Raw genomic sequence first — 23,032 nt, 5'->3', positions numbered from 1 at the left:
TACAACTTTACAATAGGCTACAGTTTAGCTAAGTGTCTGCAGAACAACCATTCCTTTGAGATATCTTCATTATTAATTGTAAATGGGAATACAAATACGTTGCTGCTCCTGCACATGCTGCATGGGGTGTTTGCATTAAATTTGCCTTCTAAATAAGACCAGCTGTAAATAAGACAAGGTGGAGCTGTGAGAAGGGAGACCATGGGTATAATTTGAAGACCTTTCTTGATGCTCCAGTGTTGGTAATCATCCAGTCTGCTCAAGAGTCCTTGAGCAAGGCATTGTATCCTTTAGCGCCGGAGCTCTTGCAGTGAAGCGGCCTGATAACTCTGGGGCCAGGAAGTTATATGCCAGTGAGACAGTGGTTTTAGAATGAGTTTTTGATTGTGAGGTTTGTCTGTTATTTCTCACTCCACCAAAGGAACACACACTTATCAAATGGTCTACTTCAGCTAATGAAACAATACCTTACTGAGCTGTTGCTCAAACAATATGAGAAAACATATTTATTTTACTGTCATATTATTTTTAACTCATAATAATAGTATTATAATAGGCTTATGTCCACATCATTAAGGCTAGTTATTGATGTATTAACAACACATATGGTCAAATGTAAACTTATCAGCTGATGCACTGATTTAAATTGTTTTGCATATAGCCAGAATGAAATATTCTTGACTGAACATTTTCAAATATTACATACATTATTCTCTCTTATTGGCCAGCAATCAATCGTTTAAAAGAAATTCTGAAAATTATGTTGAAACACAAAAAAACACAAATTCATTCACAATTTTCAAAAAGAGAATGAACAAATTCTTATTTTTTTGTTGTCAGGGTAAGAAGGGAGAAAAGTGCAGAGTAAACTAAAATAAATCAATGCTGACACAATTGACGGTGACGCCATATCGCCCGTTAAATGGCAGCTTGGGAGGAGCTAATTCACAATATTAATTAGCCTACATAATTAAAAAGAGCAACGACAACATATAGCACTCATATAATAACAAATATTAATTTGGCCATACAGCACAAACGAGCAGCGGACTGAGCCACTGAAACTGCCACTATGTCTGCGTGTCCCTGTTTTCTGTGGGTTTAGTGTCCACTCCTTCCTTTTCATCGGAGTCTCTGCAGCCGTCGTCTGAATCAGCTACAAACTGAAAGGCCAGCTCAACAACATCCACCATAAACAACAGCAAATGTCGATATAACGTAAAACCTCCACAACAATATTTAAAAAAACAACGGGTTAACAAGCAGATTGTGGTCGCACTCTGTGTTCCCGAGGAGCTGAAAGAAGAAGATGACCCTTTTCTCTCCGCTTGAAGAGGCTGTGCTGCTGTGTGGGGGAGTGGGTTACATCCTGTGGCGTTTCCTGTGTTTGTAAACTAGACGCTCTTGCAAACGTCGGGAGAGTGAAGCTAAAAAAGGTAGATACATATCTTTTTATTCTTCTTCGATGCTCGGTGAATTTTGACTGTGCATGTGGCGTGCTGCTATTTCATCTGTAAACAGCCACGCTCTGAAATGGCAGCAAAGGGATTTTACCCAATTTCACACAGCGTCAATGTTAGCCATTGCTAGCTCGCTAACAACCGTTAGCTTAATCATCGGGAGGGGGAGGAACTCGCAACGACGGCCATCACGAATGTCTTTATCGCCCAATCTCGTCTTGAACTAGTTGTGTCTTGTGTTATTAGCATGGTGAAAAGATGCATTGGTCCACTCAGCAAGATAGATACTCTTGTTAAACTACCGTATCAAACCGATGACCAGGTGGGCTAAAAAATGTTCCGATTATTACTAACATTTCAGTGGGCGAGGGCGCCAGCGAGCAGCTACCTGCTGGCTAGCTGCTGTTAGCTTGATCAACATCAGCAAAACTAACGTCTGATTGCGAAGGCCAGCTCAGTCAGTGCAGAAAAAAGACAATTATTTTTAAACCAACATTATGTTAGGGCTATGGTATTTCCTTTGCTGGCAAATAAGACAACAGCCCAAACCCTAACTATACGACGTAACGTTGCCTTTTAATTAGCGTTGGACAATGTTAGCGGTACGCTAGCAATCTATTTTCCTAGCAACATTAGCTAGCTAACCAACGCCAATGGCGAAAGCACTGTAGCGTTAACGTATATATCTGCATCCATAAGGCTGACGTTACCGTCAACCTTTTGTGATTGCATACAAGCGTTACAGTTTCACAATTGGAGAAAAGAACAAATGAAGCCAAAACGTAGCGTTAAAGCTGGAGAATCTACCAAAATACAGAGCAGCTTTCTTTGAGTGATGTCGTGGCCTCCTCGTAACGCAACGTTAACTAACTTGTAAAAAAAAAAAAAACGCAAAACGTGTGATTTAATGTACTAAATGTGTCATTTAATGACTAGCTGTGTAAATGTTTATATTTTGCAGCCCTGTTGTTAAATGTTAGCTTTTAGATTCCCCTTCAACACTAAATGTAGAGTTACAACCACTCATATTCTGTTTAGGTTTGCACTTTCAAACTAAACAGAAAAACTAGATTTTTCTCAAAAGTTATGCTTTGTGCAGGGTGTATTACTAAGAAAGTAGTAAGTCATGTAAGGAAGTCCTTTTTTTTTTTTTCTTTTTTTTTAATTAGTGATCGCTCATCTCTAATTTTCAAGAAAATAACAGGTACACAGCAGATAATGCATTATAACTGTTCCCCTCACATTATTACTCTTACACATTTGCTCACTAACAGTAGTGCTACAGCGAAGCAGTAGCAGTTTTAATGCACTCAAATCAGTTGATGCTAACACAACTGTCATAAGTAACCTAAATGTAAATCACCAATCATTCAACTTGTGAATGAGATGAAGTAATTTAAACCAAAACACATCAGAAGATACATGGTCATTTATACCAGTGTTCCATAGCAAAAAATAGTTTGTTTTCAAAATACTGTATTGTTTTTTTTGTTATTTCTCTCACCAAAATAATGTACCAAGAAATTAAACTAGGATTCAAGGGGTGGTGATGGGGCAGTGGATAAGACACATGCCTTTGGTGTGAGACACCAATGTGTCCCTGAGCAAGACACTTAACCCCTCGTTGCTCCAGAGGCGTGCGACCCCTGACATACATAGCAATTGTATGTTGCTTTGGATAAAAGCGTCAGCTAAATGAATAAATGTAGACAAACCTGAAATGCAGAATATTGGAATAGATTATATAAGAAATATGCTCAACCCTGTCAATGAGCAGTTCTAACTGTGTTTTAGGAGTGTTTTCAATATCATGTAGATCCAAAGTATCACATTTTTGTTGTGTGAACTAAAACTAATGTTGCAGATTTCCCTCAAATGTTTCTTCAAACATTTCAGAATGCAAGGTGAACATCCCTGTTGGCTTTAAATTATTCTGCAGTCCACTGTCATGGACATCAGCTAGACATAAGATTTTCCGTACTTATAACAAGATAATGTTCTTTATTTTTATTGGAAGGAGGTCCTTTTAGCTATTGAGGTTTTCATTTTTTATTAGGGTTTATTTAGAAGCATGTGATTGTAGTAGCCCAATAGTAACTTATCGTCATCAACTGGAATAACTCCAAAGACAAAAAAGGCAACAGGGAAAATATACAGTATGATTAATAAAATATAAAGTATGCTGACTAATTTAACAAACAAAAAATAATATTGGGGTGTGTTAGCCTATATTTTGTAATGTTGAAATGTCTATGTGAAAAATGACCATCCTAACTGGAGTTAATTAAATGTTTAATAAAAAAAGACAGCGAGTAATGCTGTTGTAATTTAATGTTTGTCTGTTTCATCCACATCCTCCTCTTCCTCAGTTTTAATGCTAGATGAGTGAGGTGGGGTGTGGCTTCCCACCAGCCCGACCATCCTGACTGACGGATCTCTGGATGACCTTGTCCCCACCCCTGTCCCTGCGCTCACATACACCACAGCAATGTCACATCTGCCCAGCAGCTCAGTCCGCGACCATATGAAATGGGTTTGTTTTGAGCAACACCAAAAGTGGTGACAAGTAACTTTATTTGCAGTCTTGTGTCACTCAGGATGTTGTCGTTGATGACTAGCTTGGCAAATGCCATGTGACCGGCAATATTGTCAGAGATGCAGGTCATTTCAAATTGCAGAGTGTTTTTAAATGGTCGATGTAGTTGGTTAAGTGTTGCTCTTTGTTTTACTTTGCAGGCGGGGCTGCTTGGTTGCGAAGCGGTCCTCTCCAGTATGGCCCTGATGCAGGCTAGCTCCATGGCCGCTCCGCCCAAAAAAATGATGGCACCACTTGGCCATGGACCACCGCAGAGAGAGGGACCTGACCGTGGCCCCCAGAGCCACATGATCCTCCCATCTGGAATGAGCTGTCCACCCCTGGTTAGGACCGACTTGGGATTTGGGGCTGTTATATGCTATGCTTTTAATATTATGAAGGGTGTAAACCCACTGCCTTTCTGGAATTGAAAAATTCAGCATGGGTGGACTTTAGCTCTGAACTCAGTCATGATGGTTTATTCTTATTTAAAACAACCCCCCGCTTCTTGTTTTTAGTAGTGTTTTCACTTATAAATTGGAATATGAGTTTATGTCATACATGCTTTTAAGGATATAAAAACGGTCACTACCAGGTTATATGCAAGGGCAAATCTTTACAGTTTTAGAAGCGCTGTATATCCCACTGTCCTTACACCACTGCAAACAATAGTTTTGTTGTTTATTTAAATTAAGATTTGTTTCAGATGGATATAACCTTGCCCTTACAAACCCATTATATGAATGATATTCCTCCTCCAGTCTGAAATTATTCTAATTGTTTTAAATCATTTTGGTTATGACTCTAGCTGGAAGCGGCAACATGCACATAATAGAAGTTCAGATTAATCATGTTTAAATATTCTGTTTTTAGTTTTAAAGCTAAAATATCTGAAATTGGGAAATAATTGACTTTTTCTGGATCTGTAGCTTATCCGGAAGGAAGGTGAATTCCAAGCTCCCCGCCTGCTTGACGAGAAGGAGATGAGGGCCAACGAGGACATGCAGCAGAAAAAAAAGAACAGGAAATCAGTAACGCCCTGTAAAGTGAGAGAACAAGAGGGAAGGGGTGGGAAGGTCAGTGACTGTGGTTGCTAAATAGGGAATGGTCTCTATTTTATTTATTTTTTTAGTTCACATTTTTTCTTATTACATAAAGTGTGCCGTTTAGCTGCTTGCACATATTTTTGTAAAAGCATTTAACTTCATTCAAGTGCGCCTGACTTGGGAGCTTTCATGTGTGCACTTTTTGTTTGTGTGGGGGTGGGGGGAGGAGGAGTTCAGGGAAGATGTGGAGGGGGTGGAGGCTCTCTAGAGAGGAAAGAGGGGGAGGGGAGCAGAGCAAAGCCGAGCACAATAACTGCAGTTGTGTGCATAACGGGGAGCAGTAACATGAAGGCATTAGGCCATCGGATGGGTCTGTGGGGTGTTCCTCAATTCAAATGTTAATTGAATGTAGCAACAACAAAACAAATGTTCATGTCTTGCTTGTTCATACCAAAGATAACTTGGGTTTTAGAAAAAGATAAACCATTAAAAGAATATACATACAATTTTTTTTTGCTTTTGTGTGCAAAGTCTTAAGAACGTCCCAGATATCATGCCTTACATTTACTGAAATTTCACAGGAGTTTTAGATTTTTGTCAGGTCTGAGCAGTCATGGGTGGGTATATTTTAACAGATTGTGCCATTGTGTTTGTGTTTAATAGTTATTAGTGCACTCACTGTTGAGTTGCCATTTAAAACCCATGTTGAACAGTTATTCTTTACTGTCCTCATTAGGGCACAGGTGGAGATGAGAATGGTCCATCATCCAAAGTGCAGAAAAACTTTATTTGTGATCACTGTTACGGAGCATTTAGGAGCGGATACCACCTGAAGAGACATATCCTCATTCACACAGGTATGGGTCATGCTTGGAACAACTTGAATTTGCAGTTAAGCCAGAACAGCTTTTAATGCTTGACTACATGAACCATTTTTTTGAAAGAGGCCCTGAAAGCTTGAGTTGAACTGAATCTAGGAGTGTGCAGCAACTGTAAGGTTTTTCAATGGCCTGCTATAAAAACAACAACCTTGTTTGGTAATAGCTTTTTCCTCACAGCTAATTGGTGGTATCTGTGGGGACTTTGACTAAAACTGGTGCTCTTCGGTTTAGGGGAGAAGCCGTATGCTTGTGCCGTATGTGACATGAGGTTTATTCAGCGTTACCACCTGGAGAGACACAGCCTCATTCACACGGGTATGCGTCCTTTAACCGTACCCATATTACATAAATCGGACTACATCTGTAGTCTGTCACCAATGTCATCAATGGACAGATGCTCAGGGTTCATTTTGTCTGTGGACAGTAATTTCCAACAAAGCCACCCCCCCAAAAAAAAATCTGTTCACCCCAAAATATAAAGCACAGTATTTCTTATAAATATTGGTCCCCCAACACCAGGAAAATATTTTCAGAAGGTGATGTAATACACCGGTCCAATAGTCCAGAGTCCACTATTAAAAACTGTTGTTTAAACATTTATGACACATTTTTGTTTTCCTTTTTTGAATGTCTGTTATTTGCCTTAATCATAGCTTGACTGGCATCAGTTGTAGAAGTTTTTGCAGGATTTGAAAATCGACATTATTTTAGCACTATTTTAGAGGATCCCAGAGATGTTGGATTTGCATTCCTCCTTTTTCTCCTGAATGTTAAGTGGGATTGAGCTCTGCTGCCTGTGGAGGGAGAAAAGGGTCTCTCTTGTCTCATACAGCAAAACCTAATTTCTTCCTGTCTTCAGCTTTGACGTTGTTTGGCCCCATGGCTGTTTTTGACCCATCATTTTAACTTGTTTTCATCAATTTGCTTTAACAAGTCAAATAGGAAGTCCTTTGGTTCATTTGACTTTGCATTGTTCATGTAAATGCTGTTGGGTCCTGCAAAGATGTCAGCTTGTTACACTCTGGTCTTCACGTGGTGTGGTCACTAAAGAGGAACCACACCCAGGCTAATAATCCTGCGTGTTCTGCCATCTAGCAGTTGCTGCATGCTCTGTAAGCACCTTGTGCAGTACAGTATCGGGCAGTGCTGTGTCACAGCTGGTTGTGGTCACAAGTACAGATCACATCGGACTACCCACACTGTTTGACCATCCGACAAGCACCTCTGTTGAAGCATACTTGCAGCTTTATCAAGTCTGCCATGTCGTGGGCTGGATGATTTGACTAGAGAAAATCTTTCCTTTCGCTCTAAAACGTTCAGTTAAGTTCAGAAGCAGATATGTGCTCTTACTAAAGAGAACCACTTGGCTCCACAATATTGGTTTCCTCACACAATGTTACCAGACCAGTAGAGAGAATGTTAAGTTGAAACTCAACATTAAAGCATAGGTAATAATTCTCACTATGTATCACAAAGAACACTTTTTGTTAAACATTCAAATTTCTGTGACGTTTCTGTGTGCATTTCTTAGGTAAGAATAAGACATTCTTGAAACAACTGAGGAAAAACAAATTAGATCAATTCTACTGCTAAATAATAACAACAAACAGTTCTGTAAACAAGACTTTTTGATAGTGGACTTGAAAGTGGACTCAAACTTGTGGACCCCAGTGTATGTCTGTGAAAGCCTCCAAGCACAGGCCGCAAAAAAACATGCAAGATTTATTTTTTTGTTAATTATTTTTGTGTATAATTATTTCTTTGTCAGTGTAAATAACTGCATGGACATCAAAGGACTATGTTCTTAATTATTGATATACAATGAAAGTTGAGGACTTGAGTTGCATAGTGTCAGTGTTTGCATTGCACCCTTTCACACAAAACTCTTTGTTTTTCATTGTTTAAGAAGTATGCTGTGGGTAAGTCAACTTCCAACCTAATCGTTTTTCCCAGTCAGTGGCTACTGCCCCAGTGATCACCAAAAGCACTGCTTTAATAGTAAACTAATGTTGACCAAATGTACCCAACTCATTTGGCATGGTTTATATGTATATAAATATCTAATTTTAGTCCAATATCCTAGTGGCTTGAGTAAGCGGTTACCCTTTGTGGCAACACTGCATCTGTTCTTTCTGCTTTCAACATGATACATTTTGTAATATATTTTTTTCTTTCTCCACATTTGGCTTAGACTGACTAGCTAATAATGTTATGCTCTGTGTGTGTGTAGGGGTGAAGCCGTACGCTTGTTCCATGTGTGACATGAGGTTTTTCCAGCGTTACCACCTGGAGAGACACAGACTCACTCATACGGGTATGCGTCCATTTACCGTACCCAGTTCAAGTTTAGAAACTTTATTTAATCGGGTAGTTTCTCATTAAGATGAATAGTTCTTATTGAAGAGAGGCTTGAGAACAAAAACATATATACTGTCTTAAGGACCACACAAACAACATAGAAGCAAACAGCCCTGTAGTATTACATTTTATTCATGATCCTGTATTAAGGGGTCCTGGGGTCAGTGTTTGGCTGTAGGAGTTCATGCCTTTAAACCATTGTTTTTTTTTCACCCAGACACACTTTATCTCAACCCTCTGTCATTAGTAAATGTACAATCTGTAGTACCTATACGGTTTAATGCAATCTAACACAAACGCCTGTAATAGATCCTATGTTAAGAAACAGATAAATCAATTGAATTGGGTGGACAAAATATAGAAACATCTTTTTTCAGTTGCAGTTGAGACCATAGCCTGTAGAGTTACTACATGGTTGAATCATCACCTGTTTTACAGCGAATGGCCCAATATTTATTTAACTTCCAATAATGGCATACATTTATTGTAATGCACTGCATGAATAGATGTAAGTACAAGATCCCGTGGACCCCTCAAAGTGTATTATCCCTCCTGTACCATTGCTGATTGCTCAACATAAATTTAGTCTGGTTTTTCTATTTGATTTTTTTTATTTCAAGGATATTGGCTACCTACGCTCTACCATGCTAGCAGAGCTGAGATAAAGCTAGCTGTTTGTTACAATACATTGTGGGCATAGTTGTGTACTTTAGTTGTACATGTTTTGCGTATCCTGTCATGTATTAACTGAGATTATGAGTAGATTTCTCCATGATTGTTGAATGAATCAACATGACGTCATAGCTGCAGTATAAGAGATGGGGGTGATTGGTCACAATGTCTTAAGGGCAAAATAATGTAATTTCGCAGATGCACATTTTTCAGGAGACTAGCTCACTGAAGTGTTCGGAAATCTGGTTGTGCTTGGCTTTACTATAAAGTTGAATTTTGCAAATTAATTGGTTATTTCAAGTTAATATTTTAGTCTGTGTTAGAACCCTCCCGCCTGACCCTGCCATATTAAAGTAGCTGATTAACTTAGGCCATGGTATATTATGGGAATAGTCCTTTGATGTCCACACCTATTTTACATGCAGAATGATGGCTGCACAACTCACGTGTCTTAGCTGTAATTGTCTGGCTTTTTAAATATATATTTTTATTATATAGTTGCACAGTTGTTTATACATATGCTTCTGCTGCAAGTTTATGGCGGAGATCAGATTGGAAGCTTTTGAAACTTAAGGCAGATCACTTTGGAGTGCTAGAAAACAAACACACTACAAAGCAACATATGCACTTTACTGCCACCATAAATTGAATTAATATGCACTGTGTGGACGTTAAACCAATTTGCGATAAGACTGCAACAAATATGCTCACAACAAAACAGTGTTGTCGACACTCGTAATAGTGAACGGTGGAGAAGTGTGATAATGTTTCTGCTTCAGCTGGCCAGTGTGATCACCGTCTTAGACGTTTCTTTGCTCTCTTGCTCCTGCCTTGTATATATTGTTTGAAACATGCTCGGCTCATATCCTGTTGCTGCTTTTGTTTCACAATGTACTCCAGCTTATTTGAAAAATGAATGCTCCCCGTAACAGAAGACACTTTCACTAATTAGCAGTAAAATAAAAGACCCCTTCGCATGACGCTTGATGGGAATGTGTAATAACTGCCAGGTCCCAGTGATTTAATGCCTGTGAATGATGCTCTCCTTTGATGCTTGAAGGAACCTCTTAGCTAATGTGTTGATACTTTGTGTATGTAGGGGTGAAGCCGTACGCTTGCTCCATGTGTGACATGAGGTTCTTCCAACGTTACCATCTGGCAAGACACAGCCTCACTCATACTGGTATGCGTCTGCTTACCCTAGCTCATTAGGTAGTGGTGTTTTTAGAAGTGTCTTAACTTTTCCCACTCATAGCAGTGTAAACAGAGATTTAGGGTGTCTAAAATGACTACCAGCTTCGAATATTCATATTTTCAGAAACATAAAGATGTATCCAGACATGTATTAGGATAGGAAATGTAAATACATGGTGCATGGGCGCCTGAATGTATAAAACATCAGCTTTTCCCCTGCTGAATGCTCTACTTTGTTCTGCACAATTAATTTATTCATTATTCCAAATTTTTTAATGAGATTTTCTTTTTGTTTGACTGAAATGACCTGTGGTCATAAAACACATGACCATACACTGTAGGCTACATGTATTGCTAAACAAGCATTTGTTTCTCAGGCTGATGGTATAATGAAGCAAAAGAAGAGCTATTCTAAGGGAAGAGTTGATGGTTATGTGTTGAAACTTATGTTTTCTATTTCTAGTTTATATTTACGTACTTTTTGTGTGTAGGGGTGAAGCCATACGCTTGCTCCATGTGTGACATGAGGTTTTTCCAACGCTACCACTTGGCAAGACACAGCCTCACTCACACGGGTATGGGTTCATCCTTCTTTGCTACATTAGAGCCCAAATACCCAGTTTACTGAAGTTTTTATCTGTCCCTTGTTTATAGAAATACTTATCTGTTTTTTTTTTTTTTATATTCATAAGCACCAAGCAGTTTTAACTATTGGGGCATGCTGGAGGATTGCTTTTAGTTTTTTGACATAATCCTTTAAGGCACTAAGTTACATTACCTCATTTGGTACTTCACTGCAGTGCCTGTAAATTACACCTTGAATTGTGTATGACTTGTTTGACATTTCTAATGCATGTCTGCATTGGAAAGCTGCACTGTGTTCAGCAGAGGATGTTTTCATTGAGGTCCGATTTTTTTTTTTTGTTGTTGATAGATTAGACAATGTTAGTGAAAGATATTTAGTGTTGCATCATACTGGTGCCACTGCTTTTGGCATGTCTGGATACATGATATAAGTGAGTGTGTCCTGTTCAGTTCATTGTGTTGTTTTTATAAAATATTTTGCTCTGTGTGTGCAGGGGTGAAGCCATATGCTTGCTCCATGTGTGACATGAGATTTTTCCAGAGATACCACCTGGCAAGACACACTCTCACCCATACGGGTATAAGTTTTACTTATCCCTCTCACTTGACAGCATTGGGGGTTGTAGATATTTGCCCTTGTGTGTAGGCAACGCCTACCTGTGAGAGTACTATGACACAAAGCAAATTGTAATTTGTATTACTGAAATCTCATTCTTAAATATGAACGGTTAAAGTTTACCCGCTAGTAGATTTTTTTTTTTTTCTTTTCTGGTGTACTTTAATGTATTTGCTAACAGCTTTTTAGGGTTGACACAACACATTTTATTTCTTGTCTGGCTACTGTTTGTAAAATGACATTTTGTGTACACAGTTCATGAGAACACTTTTCTAAAGTTTGGTACTGTGTGCGTTTAGGGGTGAAGCCATACGCTTGCTCCATGTGTGACATGAGGTTCTTCCAGCGTTACCATTTGGCAAGACACAGCCTCACTCATACTGGTATGCTTGAATTAATTGTTCCCCTTTTATAATGAAACCTTTTCATATAAACAACCTACACGTGATTTTTGTGAAGCCCCTCTATATACAATACCATAATTATGCCATTGGTAGTAAATTAATTTCCCCTTCTAAAAAAATGTTTATTACAAATGTAGGCTTTGTTGGAAAACTGTCCACTGAGAAAGTGACTCTCTCTGTCAGTTACCTTGTTTTGTGTGAACATTGTAATGGTACAGGTGCATGCGTATAGTTCAATACTATATAACATACCCAATGAAAGTCACATTACACTAAAAAGTGTTTTAAATGCAGGCATCAATAGTTTAAAATGTCAAGAGGCTACATTTCTCAAGATTTTACCAGGCAAGACCAAGAATGTCTGGCCTGACTAAATAGTGAAATGGCATCCTGCAAACAGACTGTTGATGGTGGTGAAAACCCAATTTAATTTCATGTTGAAGTTTTTTTTTAAGTTACCCCATATTCAAGATGCACCTGAATATTACTCAAGCTGGTCCGAACTGCAGCACATTCGCCCTGTTTCTCCTTAACTGGTGATGCACCTTAATTCTTGATGTCTGCAGGTTCTTAGACTCTTTTTCGTGTAATGTCTAACAGAATTTTGTCTGTAATGAAGCATGCAATAATAAACAACCTAAAAGCATTTCACTTTGTCTTTTTAAATGTTGCTGTTCTTGAACTTGAATCAGTGTTAACATCCTTGTGCTCTGTTTAGGGGTGAAGCCGTATGCTTGTACCATGTGTGACATGAGGTTTATACAACGTTACCAACTGGAGAGGCACAGTCTTACTCATACGGGTACGTCCTCATTTTTTGAACCTTAACCCTCTCTTTCCCTGACTTTGGTCATGCTTGCGTTTTAATGTTTACATGGCTGCTTCAAACTCGAGTTTGTATTGCTTTCTGTCTCTATTGACATGTTGCATGAAGCTTCTGGAAGGAGCTTTATAAGTACTTGCAAAACAACACTTTTGCCCCTACTTTGTATATGAAATGACATAACATGATGACCGTGAAGCAAAAATGCCAACACCAATCTTTGTGCTTAAAACTGGTCATTGTTAAGCTTTTAGCTGTCTGCAAGGCAAAAATAATTAGCATTACTGACAGGTTTCATATTTGAATCAGCTCAGCTCTAATTACAAATTCGACTTTGACACAATACAGCAGTACACAGTCAGCACAACAGCTGAATCTAATGAAGAATATTTCTTTTAAAAAAGCTGCATGAAATATTGATGGATGTGGGTCATGGAAGGCATTATACTGAGCTGTAGCTGCAGGCCCGTGACTGCCTACAACTGATCAATTAGTGTTACTAAAGATAAACAGGAACCAGATTGGCAGGTAATCACATAGACCTGTTCATTTGAATGTGTATGTGGCCTGGTGGGGGAGCGAAAAAACACTTAATATCCATCCATCCATCCATCGTCAACCGCTTATCCTGCGTACATGGTCGCGGGACTTATGGTAATAGTTCTTTAAAATTAGTTTATATTCAGTAAATTCTTTTTTTCCTGTAAAAAAATAAAAATAAAAATTTAAAACATGCAAATTTAGAGCTGACCGCTCGCACAGCTAGTCATTGTGTCATTTCACATCCAAAGTAATGGTGAGGTAATAACATGTAATCCTGTTGTGAATAGTTTATTCTCATTCAGTTGTATTATAAACAGGCTTTGTGTAAGGATGTTCTTTATTTTGTCAGTCTGTTTTTACAGCGCAGTTTTTTTAAATTTGAAGGGAGACCACAGTCAATGGTTCAGTTTTGCTTAAATCACAAGCTAGGTTCTGTATGATTTATTTTTATTTTCACTGCAGTTTCCGTTTCTATGCATCAGTTTTAAATCAGTTAAATCACAGGAGTTACTCTGCAAACAAATGTCAAATCTAAATGTGTTGTGCATAGTTGTTTTACCAACTGCCTAAAATTGTCTAACCTCTGCGATCAGCGTTACTGAAATTGTAAAAAGTTTTTACGTTAACACATCTATTCCAGAAATCTGGATGCGGCACGTTGAAATTAAATAAACACAAGCACCTATTGGCATCGTGTGGAAAAACATTTAGTTATTGTGCTAGTTGGAATTTGCCTATTAGGGGCTTTGGTTTTGTCTCAATCAATTGTCTGGTCATTTGGTAGATTTTTAGAGAGTTTGAAGATATGTTTATTTTACTTTGTACACAGGATATTTTCATTATCCCTCAATTTTACTAATTTAAACCTTTGATTTAGACTTTTTAGAAGTTACATTTTAAATCAGATATGAATACAATTTCCAATTGGAAAAGCAGATTTTGGAAGCGTGCTGGAATTTCCAGTATAAATAAAGCGCTGATGAGTGCAACCAAACTTTACTAAGCAATTAGTAAAGTTTAACGTCGATCATTTTTGGCAGTTGAGTGTTTTTATGCTAAAGTTGGTACTTTGTGTGTATAGGGGTGAAGCCGTACGCTTGCACCATGTGTGACAAGAGGTTTTTTCAGCGGTACCACCTGGCGAGACACAGCCTCACTCACATGGGTATGCGTCAGCCAATCTTAACCCTGTCACAAGATTAGGATGCTGCAACATCTGTATGCTTGATCTAGTCTTAAATATATGTACTTAGACCCAAATGATTCAAGTGTAATATCTAATACATGACATCACCATCTCATGTGTTGTGTAAGTGGATTTTAGATCCCCCTCTGGGAATTTTTGTAATTTGAAACAAGCATCTTATATCATATTGTACCCTTGTAAAGTCATTTTAGGGTATGACATTGGTTATTAACCACAGATATCAATTAAGTCCATACTGGTACTTTTAAGTTATCTATTTATTTTCTCTTGGTGGCAGAGACACAAAAATAATTCTCTTGATGCTCTGCGTCTAGGTGTGAAACCTTATGCTTGCACCATGTGTGACATGAAGTTTTTTCAGCGTTACCACCTGGCGAGACACAGCCTCACTCATACGGGTATGGGTCCGTGCACCGTGCCCATGACATTTCAGTGTTAGAAATCAGTGTGCACATTTAATTCAGTTGGTTCACTTCAGACATATGCCTGTTGCATTTTGGGGAAATGTCAATATGAAGTTTTAACAGGGTCTCCTAGTCATGTTAGGCATTATCAGTTGAGCAGGTTAACTGTAAATTACTATGTTTTATTTTGTTTGTTGGTAACTATAACACTTTGAAATGGATAAAGGAATTTATGAAGAAAATATCTGAAGAAAAAGTGTTGGTTTTTGCATGAATTGGCAATTGTGTGGTTAATAACCAATAGTGTTGATATTAATTCCTAAATTTAAAACATGAAAAATGAGGCAAGGTAATATAATATTGCTACTTTGCATTTAGGTGTGAAACCTTATGCTTGCACCATGTGTGACAAGAGGTTTTTTCAGCGCTACCACCTGGCGAGACACAGCCTCACTCATATGGGTATGCGTCCGCCCACCGTACCCATGTCACTGAGCTCAGCCTGTAATTACATAATGTTAGATACAGAGTCAGCCATCCAAGGTAGTTATCAGTTACACTCTCAAACTGTTCAGTAGAACGATTTCTTGATCAAGCCCTACCCTTCATTATGTGTGTGTAAAAGCAACATGAAAGCAAGTCTTAATGTGTAAAGAAATACAGGACTGCAACATCATCAGCTCATGTGATGTGTTAAATTGTGGATTTGAGAATTGGTTCACACAGTTTGATGTATTTTTTTTTTAATTTGATTTGGAGAAAAAATACCATTAAAACATAAATTTCAAAACAATTGAAAAAAAAGTGGTTAACAACCCATCAATTCTGAATAGGTATATGAAGTATGTTTCTTTTTGATGGTTTGTAAACACAAACAAAATACCGAGTCTGACTTTAATACCTTAATGCTCTGCGTTTAGGTGTGAAACCTTTTGCTTGTACCATGTGTGACATGAGGTTTGTTCAGCGTTACCACCTGGCGAGACACAGCCTCACTCATACGGGTATGCGTCAGTGCACCTGCCCCTCACATTCTATAGGTCATCATTATTACATAGTCCTTATTGTGCTAATATCAGCAGCGCAAACAGTTTCAACACAGATGTCTTGTTTCTGAGATTGCCAAATTAGTAGCTGTGTGTAAAACCTTCAAGCAAGGTATTTGCATTATTGTAACCTTGATTCGAAGTAGGTTATGGAAATGTACTTATAATAATATTAATTTGTCTCTTGTAAAACATTTAGCACCTTTTATTAGAAGGTTCTTTAAAAACCCTGACCTTTAAAACTGCTGCATCTTTTGGTCACCAAAGTTCATACAAATCGCTTTTCAGAAAAATTATCTTACTAAATCAGCCCTTTTTTTAACAGGCATAACCATTAGTGGTGGAATGCTCAATTACTATGAAAGCCAACCATCATACATTTCAAGACACTGATCAATAGGCTATTAACATGAGGTACACAAAAGTAAAAGCATTGATCGCTCCCTGACTGTGATTGTAACTCTTTAGAATAAAAATGGCTAATCATTGTGATTGACGACATAGCTAAAACGGTCACTGGTGTAGTTATCTTTGCTGGTAACTCTTAAGTGTTACATGAAGGGAACATTTGACATATGTTTTTGTTTTTGCATGAATTGGCAAATGTGTGGTTAATAACCAATAGTTTAGGTTTTTATTTGTTAAGAATGGAAATTGAGGTCAAGTAATATAATATTGCTACTTTGCATTTAGGTGTGAAACCTTATGCTTGCACCATGTGTGACAAGAGGTTTTTTCAGCGCTACCACCTGGCGAGACACAGCCTCACTCATATGGGTATGCGTCCGCCCACCGTACCGTTGACACTGAGATCAGCCTGTATTTAACATTATACCCGATACAGGGTCAGCTGTCTGAGGCAGTTATTATAAAAAGTTGTACATTTTTCTTGATCAAGTCTGTCCTGCTTTTGTGTGTGTAAATGCAACACTAAATCTTTACATGTAAATGAACACAGGACTGTGACATCATCAGCTCATGTGATGTGTTTAGTTGTGGATCTGAAATTTGATCAAAGTTTGATGTATCCTTAATTGGCTTTGGAGAAAAAAAAATCATCATGCATCATTTTTTTAGGACATTTTCACATAGCAAGTAAAAAGTGGTTAACAACCCATCAATTGTAAATCAGTGTTTTAAAGTACATTACTGATTGATGGATTGTGACATAGAAATTAAAAGTCCTGAAAATAACGTATTGATGCTCTGCGTTTAGGTGTGAAACCTTTTGCTTGTACCATGTGTGACATGAGGTTTGTTCAGCGTTACCACCTGGCGAGACACAGCCTCACTCATACGGGTATGGGTCCGTGCACCTGCCCTTCTCACATTATATAGATCACCATTTACTCTTTATTATGCTAATATGAGAGATAGGTTTGCGTGGTTACAGTAGAACACAAGCTTTTTGTAGGCGCTCAGGTTATTTGTTGTTTCTAAGACGTTTAATTTACTAGTTTACTGACATTTCTGTAACTTTTAGTTGAAACTAGGTGAAGTTTTTCGGCAAAAGGTGCCCTCCAGAATTGTTGGCAGATAGTTTGAACCTCTTGTGTGTTACACTTGCGTCCATGACCACATTCTTAAGAAGAAATCCACCCAGCCAAGTTCAAAGGTCAACTAACTCTGCCTATTCCTGTTAGTTTCAGCAAGCCCGGTGAAAGCTATCAGTTGTAGCAGTAGCTAGCAAGTCTTCACTCAACAAAAAGTGATTTTGAAAAAAATTATGCCACTGTCAAGGCGGTAGTGTGCGCCTGTCTCCCTCCCCTTGAACTTTAAATTCTATCTTGATCCAGATGCTGTTTGTGGAAATCCTTAAGGCTAATGTTCAGATTTTGATTTATACACACTCTGTTAGTTTAGATTCAGTTCAGTGTTGAACAAGCCTGCAGAAAATGACTCAAATTCTGGTTCTTCGGTCTGTAGTTGCAGTTTTTAGTAAGAAAGTAAGTTCAGAATCAAAAATATGCAAAAACCACCTTTTCAGTACATTTTGGGCTGATCAAGTCATTTATTATACTTTTTTTTTTACCAAAAAAGAAACACAAAATCAATATTCTGTCTTTTGTTATACACACAGAAGTGCAATAACTCTAAACTGTGCTCTTAACAGTCAATAGGCATAACTGTAGGGTCTCGAAACCCTTGTTTGTTTTGGCCGAACAGCTAATTCTACCAAGACTACCCTCAGTTAGCGTTATGATAACATTTGATTGCATTGAGCTCTTTGTGCAACCTTAGAAGCAGATAGTTGCTTTAGAGGGATCTTAATATTCGGTAATTACAGCTTCAAATTCATGCTCAGATTGTAGGGGAGGGGGATGGGGGGTGATTTATTATTTGTTATTGTCTTTGTGGCGTAAATATAAGCATAATAGATGGAAGGTGAGAGGATGCTGAAATAGTCTTGTTGCTGCTGTGTTAAAGTGAGGATGTTCCTGATGTTTATTCAGACAAAACAGACAGTGATTAAATGGTAATCTCACATTTGATAGATCTTGGTGTTTTTGCTTTGAAGCCAGACATGTTTAGCTTCACATTGTTAAAATCTGACATAACATTATTCACAGTTTAACTTGTGTTCTTATTTGCATGTCTGAATATTTCAACATACTTACAAAATACAAAAAAGGAAATGCAATACATACTAAGAAATGATGAGCTAGAATCTCTGCCAATAATTTAGTCCTAGTGCTAGCTTGAGTGTGAAAGTTGTATTTTTTGTACCTGTGGGCGGTAGGGCTAATATATTGCTCTGTGTGTGTAGGGGTGAAGCCGTATGCTTGTTCCATGTGTGACATGAGGTTTATTCAGCGTAACCACCTGGAGAGACACAGCCTCACTCATACGGGTATGCGTTCCTTTACCGTACCCTTATCACTGAGAGAGGCTCTGGCGCTTGCAGCAGAACGGGGTCACAACAAACTCGAGTTTGGATTGTCAAGTCATTTGATGGGATGTTGAACCAGCCTCAAAATACTTGCCCCGGTTTTTTGGGGCCACAATGTTGCGTAGATCTGGGCCACGAAAACAAGAAATTCCACTCTGATCTACACATAATGAGTTGATGACGAGGCCTTTTTAATTAAGTCAATCAATCAATTCAATCAATTGACGGATGCTGAAACTACACTGTTGAAATTTACTGATAGGGCAATTTTTTTTTACTTTCCAACTTTTTGTAAGTGTTGGAAATATAGTTTGCAAATAAAGATTAGTAAGTGAAAGTTGCACGCTGTTTGTTGGTACCAGACGCTAAAACTGATGCATTGACTGTGTATTTTTGTGCTCTTTCAGGAGAGAAGCCATTTGCTTGTGACATGTGTGATATGAGGTTTATCCAGCGCTACCACCTTGAGAGACACAAGCGTGTCCATAGTGGGGAGAAGCCTTACCAGTGTGAGCGGTGCCAGCAGGTACGTACGAATGGAAACACAGCAATGTGACCCTGATGAAATACTTGAGGCAGATTTATACTTCTGCATCAAATCTATGCTGAGGCTTATGTAATCCGCGTACCCTACGCCCTAGCCTGGCACGCACCTCCCAAAAATGTACACACACACAAGTATAAACGACTGCGTGGCTATGTGCGTAGCTTACAGCGTCGACTCGACTCAGAATATAAATCAGTCTTTACAGCCTTTGTGACAGGTTATGTTATTGTGTAAATTGTACAGTATGAAGATTGATTTATTGAAATGATTTATGTGCACTTTGTATATTTTGAAGAACTTTTCACGGACAGACCGGCTGTTGCGGCATCGGCGGTTGTGCCAGGGTCGCAGCGTAGCCAAAGTAGAGAACCAGCCGTGCTGCGATCCACGCCCTTACCCCCAGGAACCTCCACCCGCACCCCCAACCTGGAGTCCCCTGCACCCCCCTCCAGGCCGGCTGGCGGTCTGACATTCCACCTTCCCTACATCCACAACACCGCCAGAGACGGGACAAGCCACAGGGTTTCTTCTTCTCAGCTCTGTGCTGAGTGACGCCACACTCTAGCATAGGCTGGTCTTGCAGCTCCAGTCTTGGGATTACTAATGACAGAGGGACATTTGTGTTTTTTTTTTGTTGACTTTTATTGTGTTGTCCCCCCAACCCCCCCCCCCCCCCCCCCCCGTTTTTTTTTAAAGAAAAGACTTTTCTGTGATGAACATTGGTCCTTTTTTGTACGATTTGAGTATTTGCAACAAAAAAAAAGTTTCTATTGTTGTGATCTGCATTTGGTGGTACTCGGGACGGGCAGAGGGTATTGTTTATCCTGATGTATTAGCAACAAAATGGGATGAAGTGGTGAGGAGTTTGTTTCAAATCTTTGTGTTGCCCATTTTGGCTCAAAAAGATTGTCACTTCAGTCAGTATTAGTACAAGTGAACTTTGCTTCCAGGTAAAGCAAGGAAACGACTCTGTTGACATCTCATGTAGACCAGATCTTGCTTGCCATTACAGCCAACATAGTGTTAAGCATTTCACTGAAAGCGGTATCTGGAGTAATAGGATTTCCCTGACTTTATCAACACAGAAGGTACAGGTTTGATCAACACTTTGTGTAAATTATTGATTGAAAATGTTTATTATTTCACTATGTGACTTGAGTGACAATTTTTTTTCCCCCCCGGCACAAAATAGGCCATTAAGAAACAGAAAATTAGAAAATGGTTCAAATACGGTCTGTCCCCACATTTTCAGTGAAAACCTGAGGAAACCTGAGTAACTTTGTAAGTGTGTTTTTATTTAAAAAAAAAAAAAAGGAATATCAAACAGTGCATCATAACAGTAAACCAGGACTTCCAAGAAGTGGATGATGAGAGGGCAACCTGTAGTGGACCGCCTCTCTGTCAGACATGCAGGGTGGAGTCCCAGGAGCATCACCTGTGTATCTCATGCTCCGCGTCGCGTGTGACATGCTGATGACTCAGGAAATGGCACAGGATGGCAGCCTTAGTAAGTCGTCCTCCCACACTTACTGACGCTATTGTACGTTCAGCTGTGTATGTACAGTGCGTGTGTGTGTATATACAGAGATCTCCAGTACTTAGCAGAAAGGTGTCTCTCCTTGCTCTGTCCATGCACCCTGGTCTAAAACCAGTGCAGGTTGGCCACTTGAAGTCCCATTATGTTGTTTGTACAGATTCTCACATCGTGAGATTAGCGGGGTTATACAAAATCTTGTGGCCTTAGTGTGTTGTTTTTGTTTTTTCCATTTGCCTTTTTCTCTGCTGTTTATTATTGTGGATCAAATGTATTTACTAAGACGAGACAGCCTTTCATCATCATGCTATGTTTTTTTTGTTTTTTTTATCCTAAAGCTGTCATAGTTACAGAATGTTGGTGGCTTCAGTGGCGCTAAAACAAACTAATGTGTTCTCATGTCAAGAGAGTTTGTCTTTTAATGATAATGAATATGTTGAGTCATTGTTACTGATTGCAGTGTGCACAGTATGTAATCCTGAAGGGAGCCCCTGGGAGTCCTTATGAGAAGTCAGTGGTGCTAAATTGTTCCCCACTGCTGTGCTTCGGCCAGTCACAGGCCGTAGCGCAATCAACACTTTACTCGACTCTACTACACACTAACAATTGCCTTTTTTATCCAAATATTTTGTGGTTGGTATGTAATAATGGATGTCTGTCATGTCATTGGATTTAGCCTTAAGTAAGTGCGGATACACAAATAATCATTGTAGTACTAAATGATACTGTAACGAACGATTTCTTTTACCTATGATGAGCTGTGAGCGTACTCTGTTAGTCTTTGGCAGTCAGACAGCAAAGAGCGGGTTGATCAGGACCACTTTGCTGCCTGTTGAACAGTTTCTCAAACTTGATCCTTTCTGTGACTGGTGAACTAGTGGGATTGCATTTTCCAAACTGGTCCGTTTAATCCAGAAATGTCGGCGCTGGGTGGGTGGATTAGTCTGCCGGGCTGAACGTACATGTACATATCAAGACATTACACCTGTTCTATGATGCCACAGCGAGTAACAGGTGGCTGAAACCATCTTGGGTGATTTCAGGGCACTGCAGTCTTATTTTAACGTTTGTTTGTTTTCTGTTTTTAAATTTAAAGGTCCAGATAAGCTTTAGACTGAATGTGGAGATGAAATCCCAGAGTGCATTAACTGATCTCTGATTTGTAGGATGAACAGATGTTTGTGTTTGATACAAATAAGAAGCACAGGATACTGAGGTATGTGGTGCTTTACCAAAAGTATTATTGGGGAGATTTTTCTTTAAATGGTTCATTGATGTCAGGGCAAAGTTGTGTTACAGTTAAGGTGTGTACAGAGATGGTATTCAGTGTGACTGAGATAAAGTAAAAACCCAGTGGTAGCAAAGGGGCCAAGTTTGAGAAATGCATTCATTTTGCTCTGGAAACACTATTCCAAATCTGTGGAAGGGATACTGTTGGCACGAGCACATACTGAAACGGCTAAAGGGCAATACAGTATAGAGTTGACGTCACTTGTTAATACCTTTTTGTCATTTGTTTTTAGTATTATCAATCTCATTGTTAAAATGCAATAGAATCCTTGAGTCTCAGATAATTTGTTTATAAGATTGAGTTTTAATTTTGTCAGACAGATCCAAGGATTTATTTGTCTGAGAATTTCTCATCACATTTTTGATGATTGTTTCAAGGACCTTTTTTTATTCTGATGAAATTGTAAACACTGGAGTGAAAGCAAGAGAAAAAAAGACAAAAAAGAGAGATGGATATTTTTTTCCTTCAGACTGTACTAGATTTTAGGTTTTAGACAAAGCCTATTTCTCCTCAACTTGACACAGAAGATGGACAGAACAATTTGGATCAGTACAGTTGAGAGCCCAGTATGTTCAGTAATTTTCACATTAGAGGCAGTAGTACCACAAGAAAATGTTTTCTTTCTTATACGAAGTCCCTGGTATTTGTAGTAAATTATATTGATAATGGTATTAGATGAACAACAGCATAACAGTAGCTATCACAGATTAGTTGTTTTCTTTTATTAGTCTTGCATGCAGAGTTATGGTCCTCAGTTAAGATAGGATCTTGATATTGATTATTTTGTGTAGGAAAACGAGTGCATAAGAATAACTTCCTAAAAAAAAATGTTACAATGATTATTGTAAAATGGGCTAACTAATATGTACCCTTGTGATCCAATTAGTTTCAAGTATATGAAAATCAGAGGAGAGGCTTCTTACTATTATGCTGAAATAAAATAATTTGTAAAGGAC

At 38.6% G+C, this 23,032-nt stretch overlaps 1 protein-coding gene across 33 annotated transcripts; it reads left to right on the top strand.

Moving 5' to 3' along the window:
• Positions 1–964: 964 nt before the first annotated feature.
• znf740a (zinc finger protein 740a) lies at positions 965–23,032 on the top strand. Of its 33 annotated transcripts, none has more exons than XM_038696093.1 (21): positions 965–1,436; positions 3,830–3,993; positions 4,197–4,379; positions 4,965–5,081; positions 5,818–5,938; positions 6,194–6,277; positions 8,193–8,276; positions 10,092–10,175; positions 10,678–10,761; positions 11,266–11,349; positions 11,687–11,770; positions 12,510–12,593; positions 14,239–14,322; positions 14,679–14,762; positions 15,147–15,230; positions 15,689–15,772; positions 16,508–16,591; positions 17,031–17,114; positions 18,582–18,665; positions 19,112–19,230; positions 19,547–23,032. In XM_038696093.1, exons 2-21 carry the CDS (start codon positions 3,949–3,951, stop codon positions 19,718–19,720), a joined length of 1,935 nt encoding a protein of 644 aa, XP_038552021.1. In that variant the 5' UTR covers positions 965–1,436; positions 3,830–3,948; the 3' UTR covers positions 19,721–23,032. The 33 variants fall into 33 exon arrangements, with proteins under 33 accessions (XP_038552021.1, XP_038552033.1, XP_038552031.1 ...); XM_038696091.1 differs by having other exon boundaries at positions 967–1,436; positions 4,965–5,111; XM_038696092.1 differs by lacking the exon at positions 965–1,436 and adding an exon at positions 1,463–1,782 and having other exon boundaries at positions 4,965–5,111.

Source organism: Micropterus salmoides, unplaced genomic scaffold (assembly GCF_014851395.1).
Source record: "Micropterus salmoides isolate LMB-PRFRI ecotype aquatic unplaced genomic scaffold, ASM1485139v1 Ms_hic_scaffold_4, whole genome shotgun sequence".
Classification (NCBI taxonomy): Eukaryota; Metazoa; Chordata; class Actinopteri; order Centrarchiformes; family Centrarchidae; genus Micropterus; species Micropterus salmoides.
Note: the sequence above shows the minus strand (reverse complement) of the source record. Positions and strands in the feature narration are given on the sequence as shown.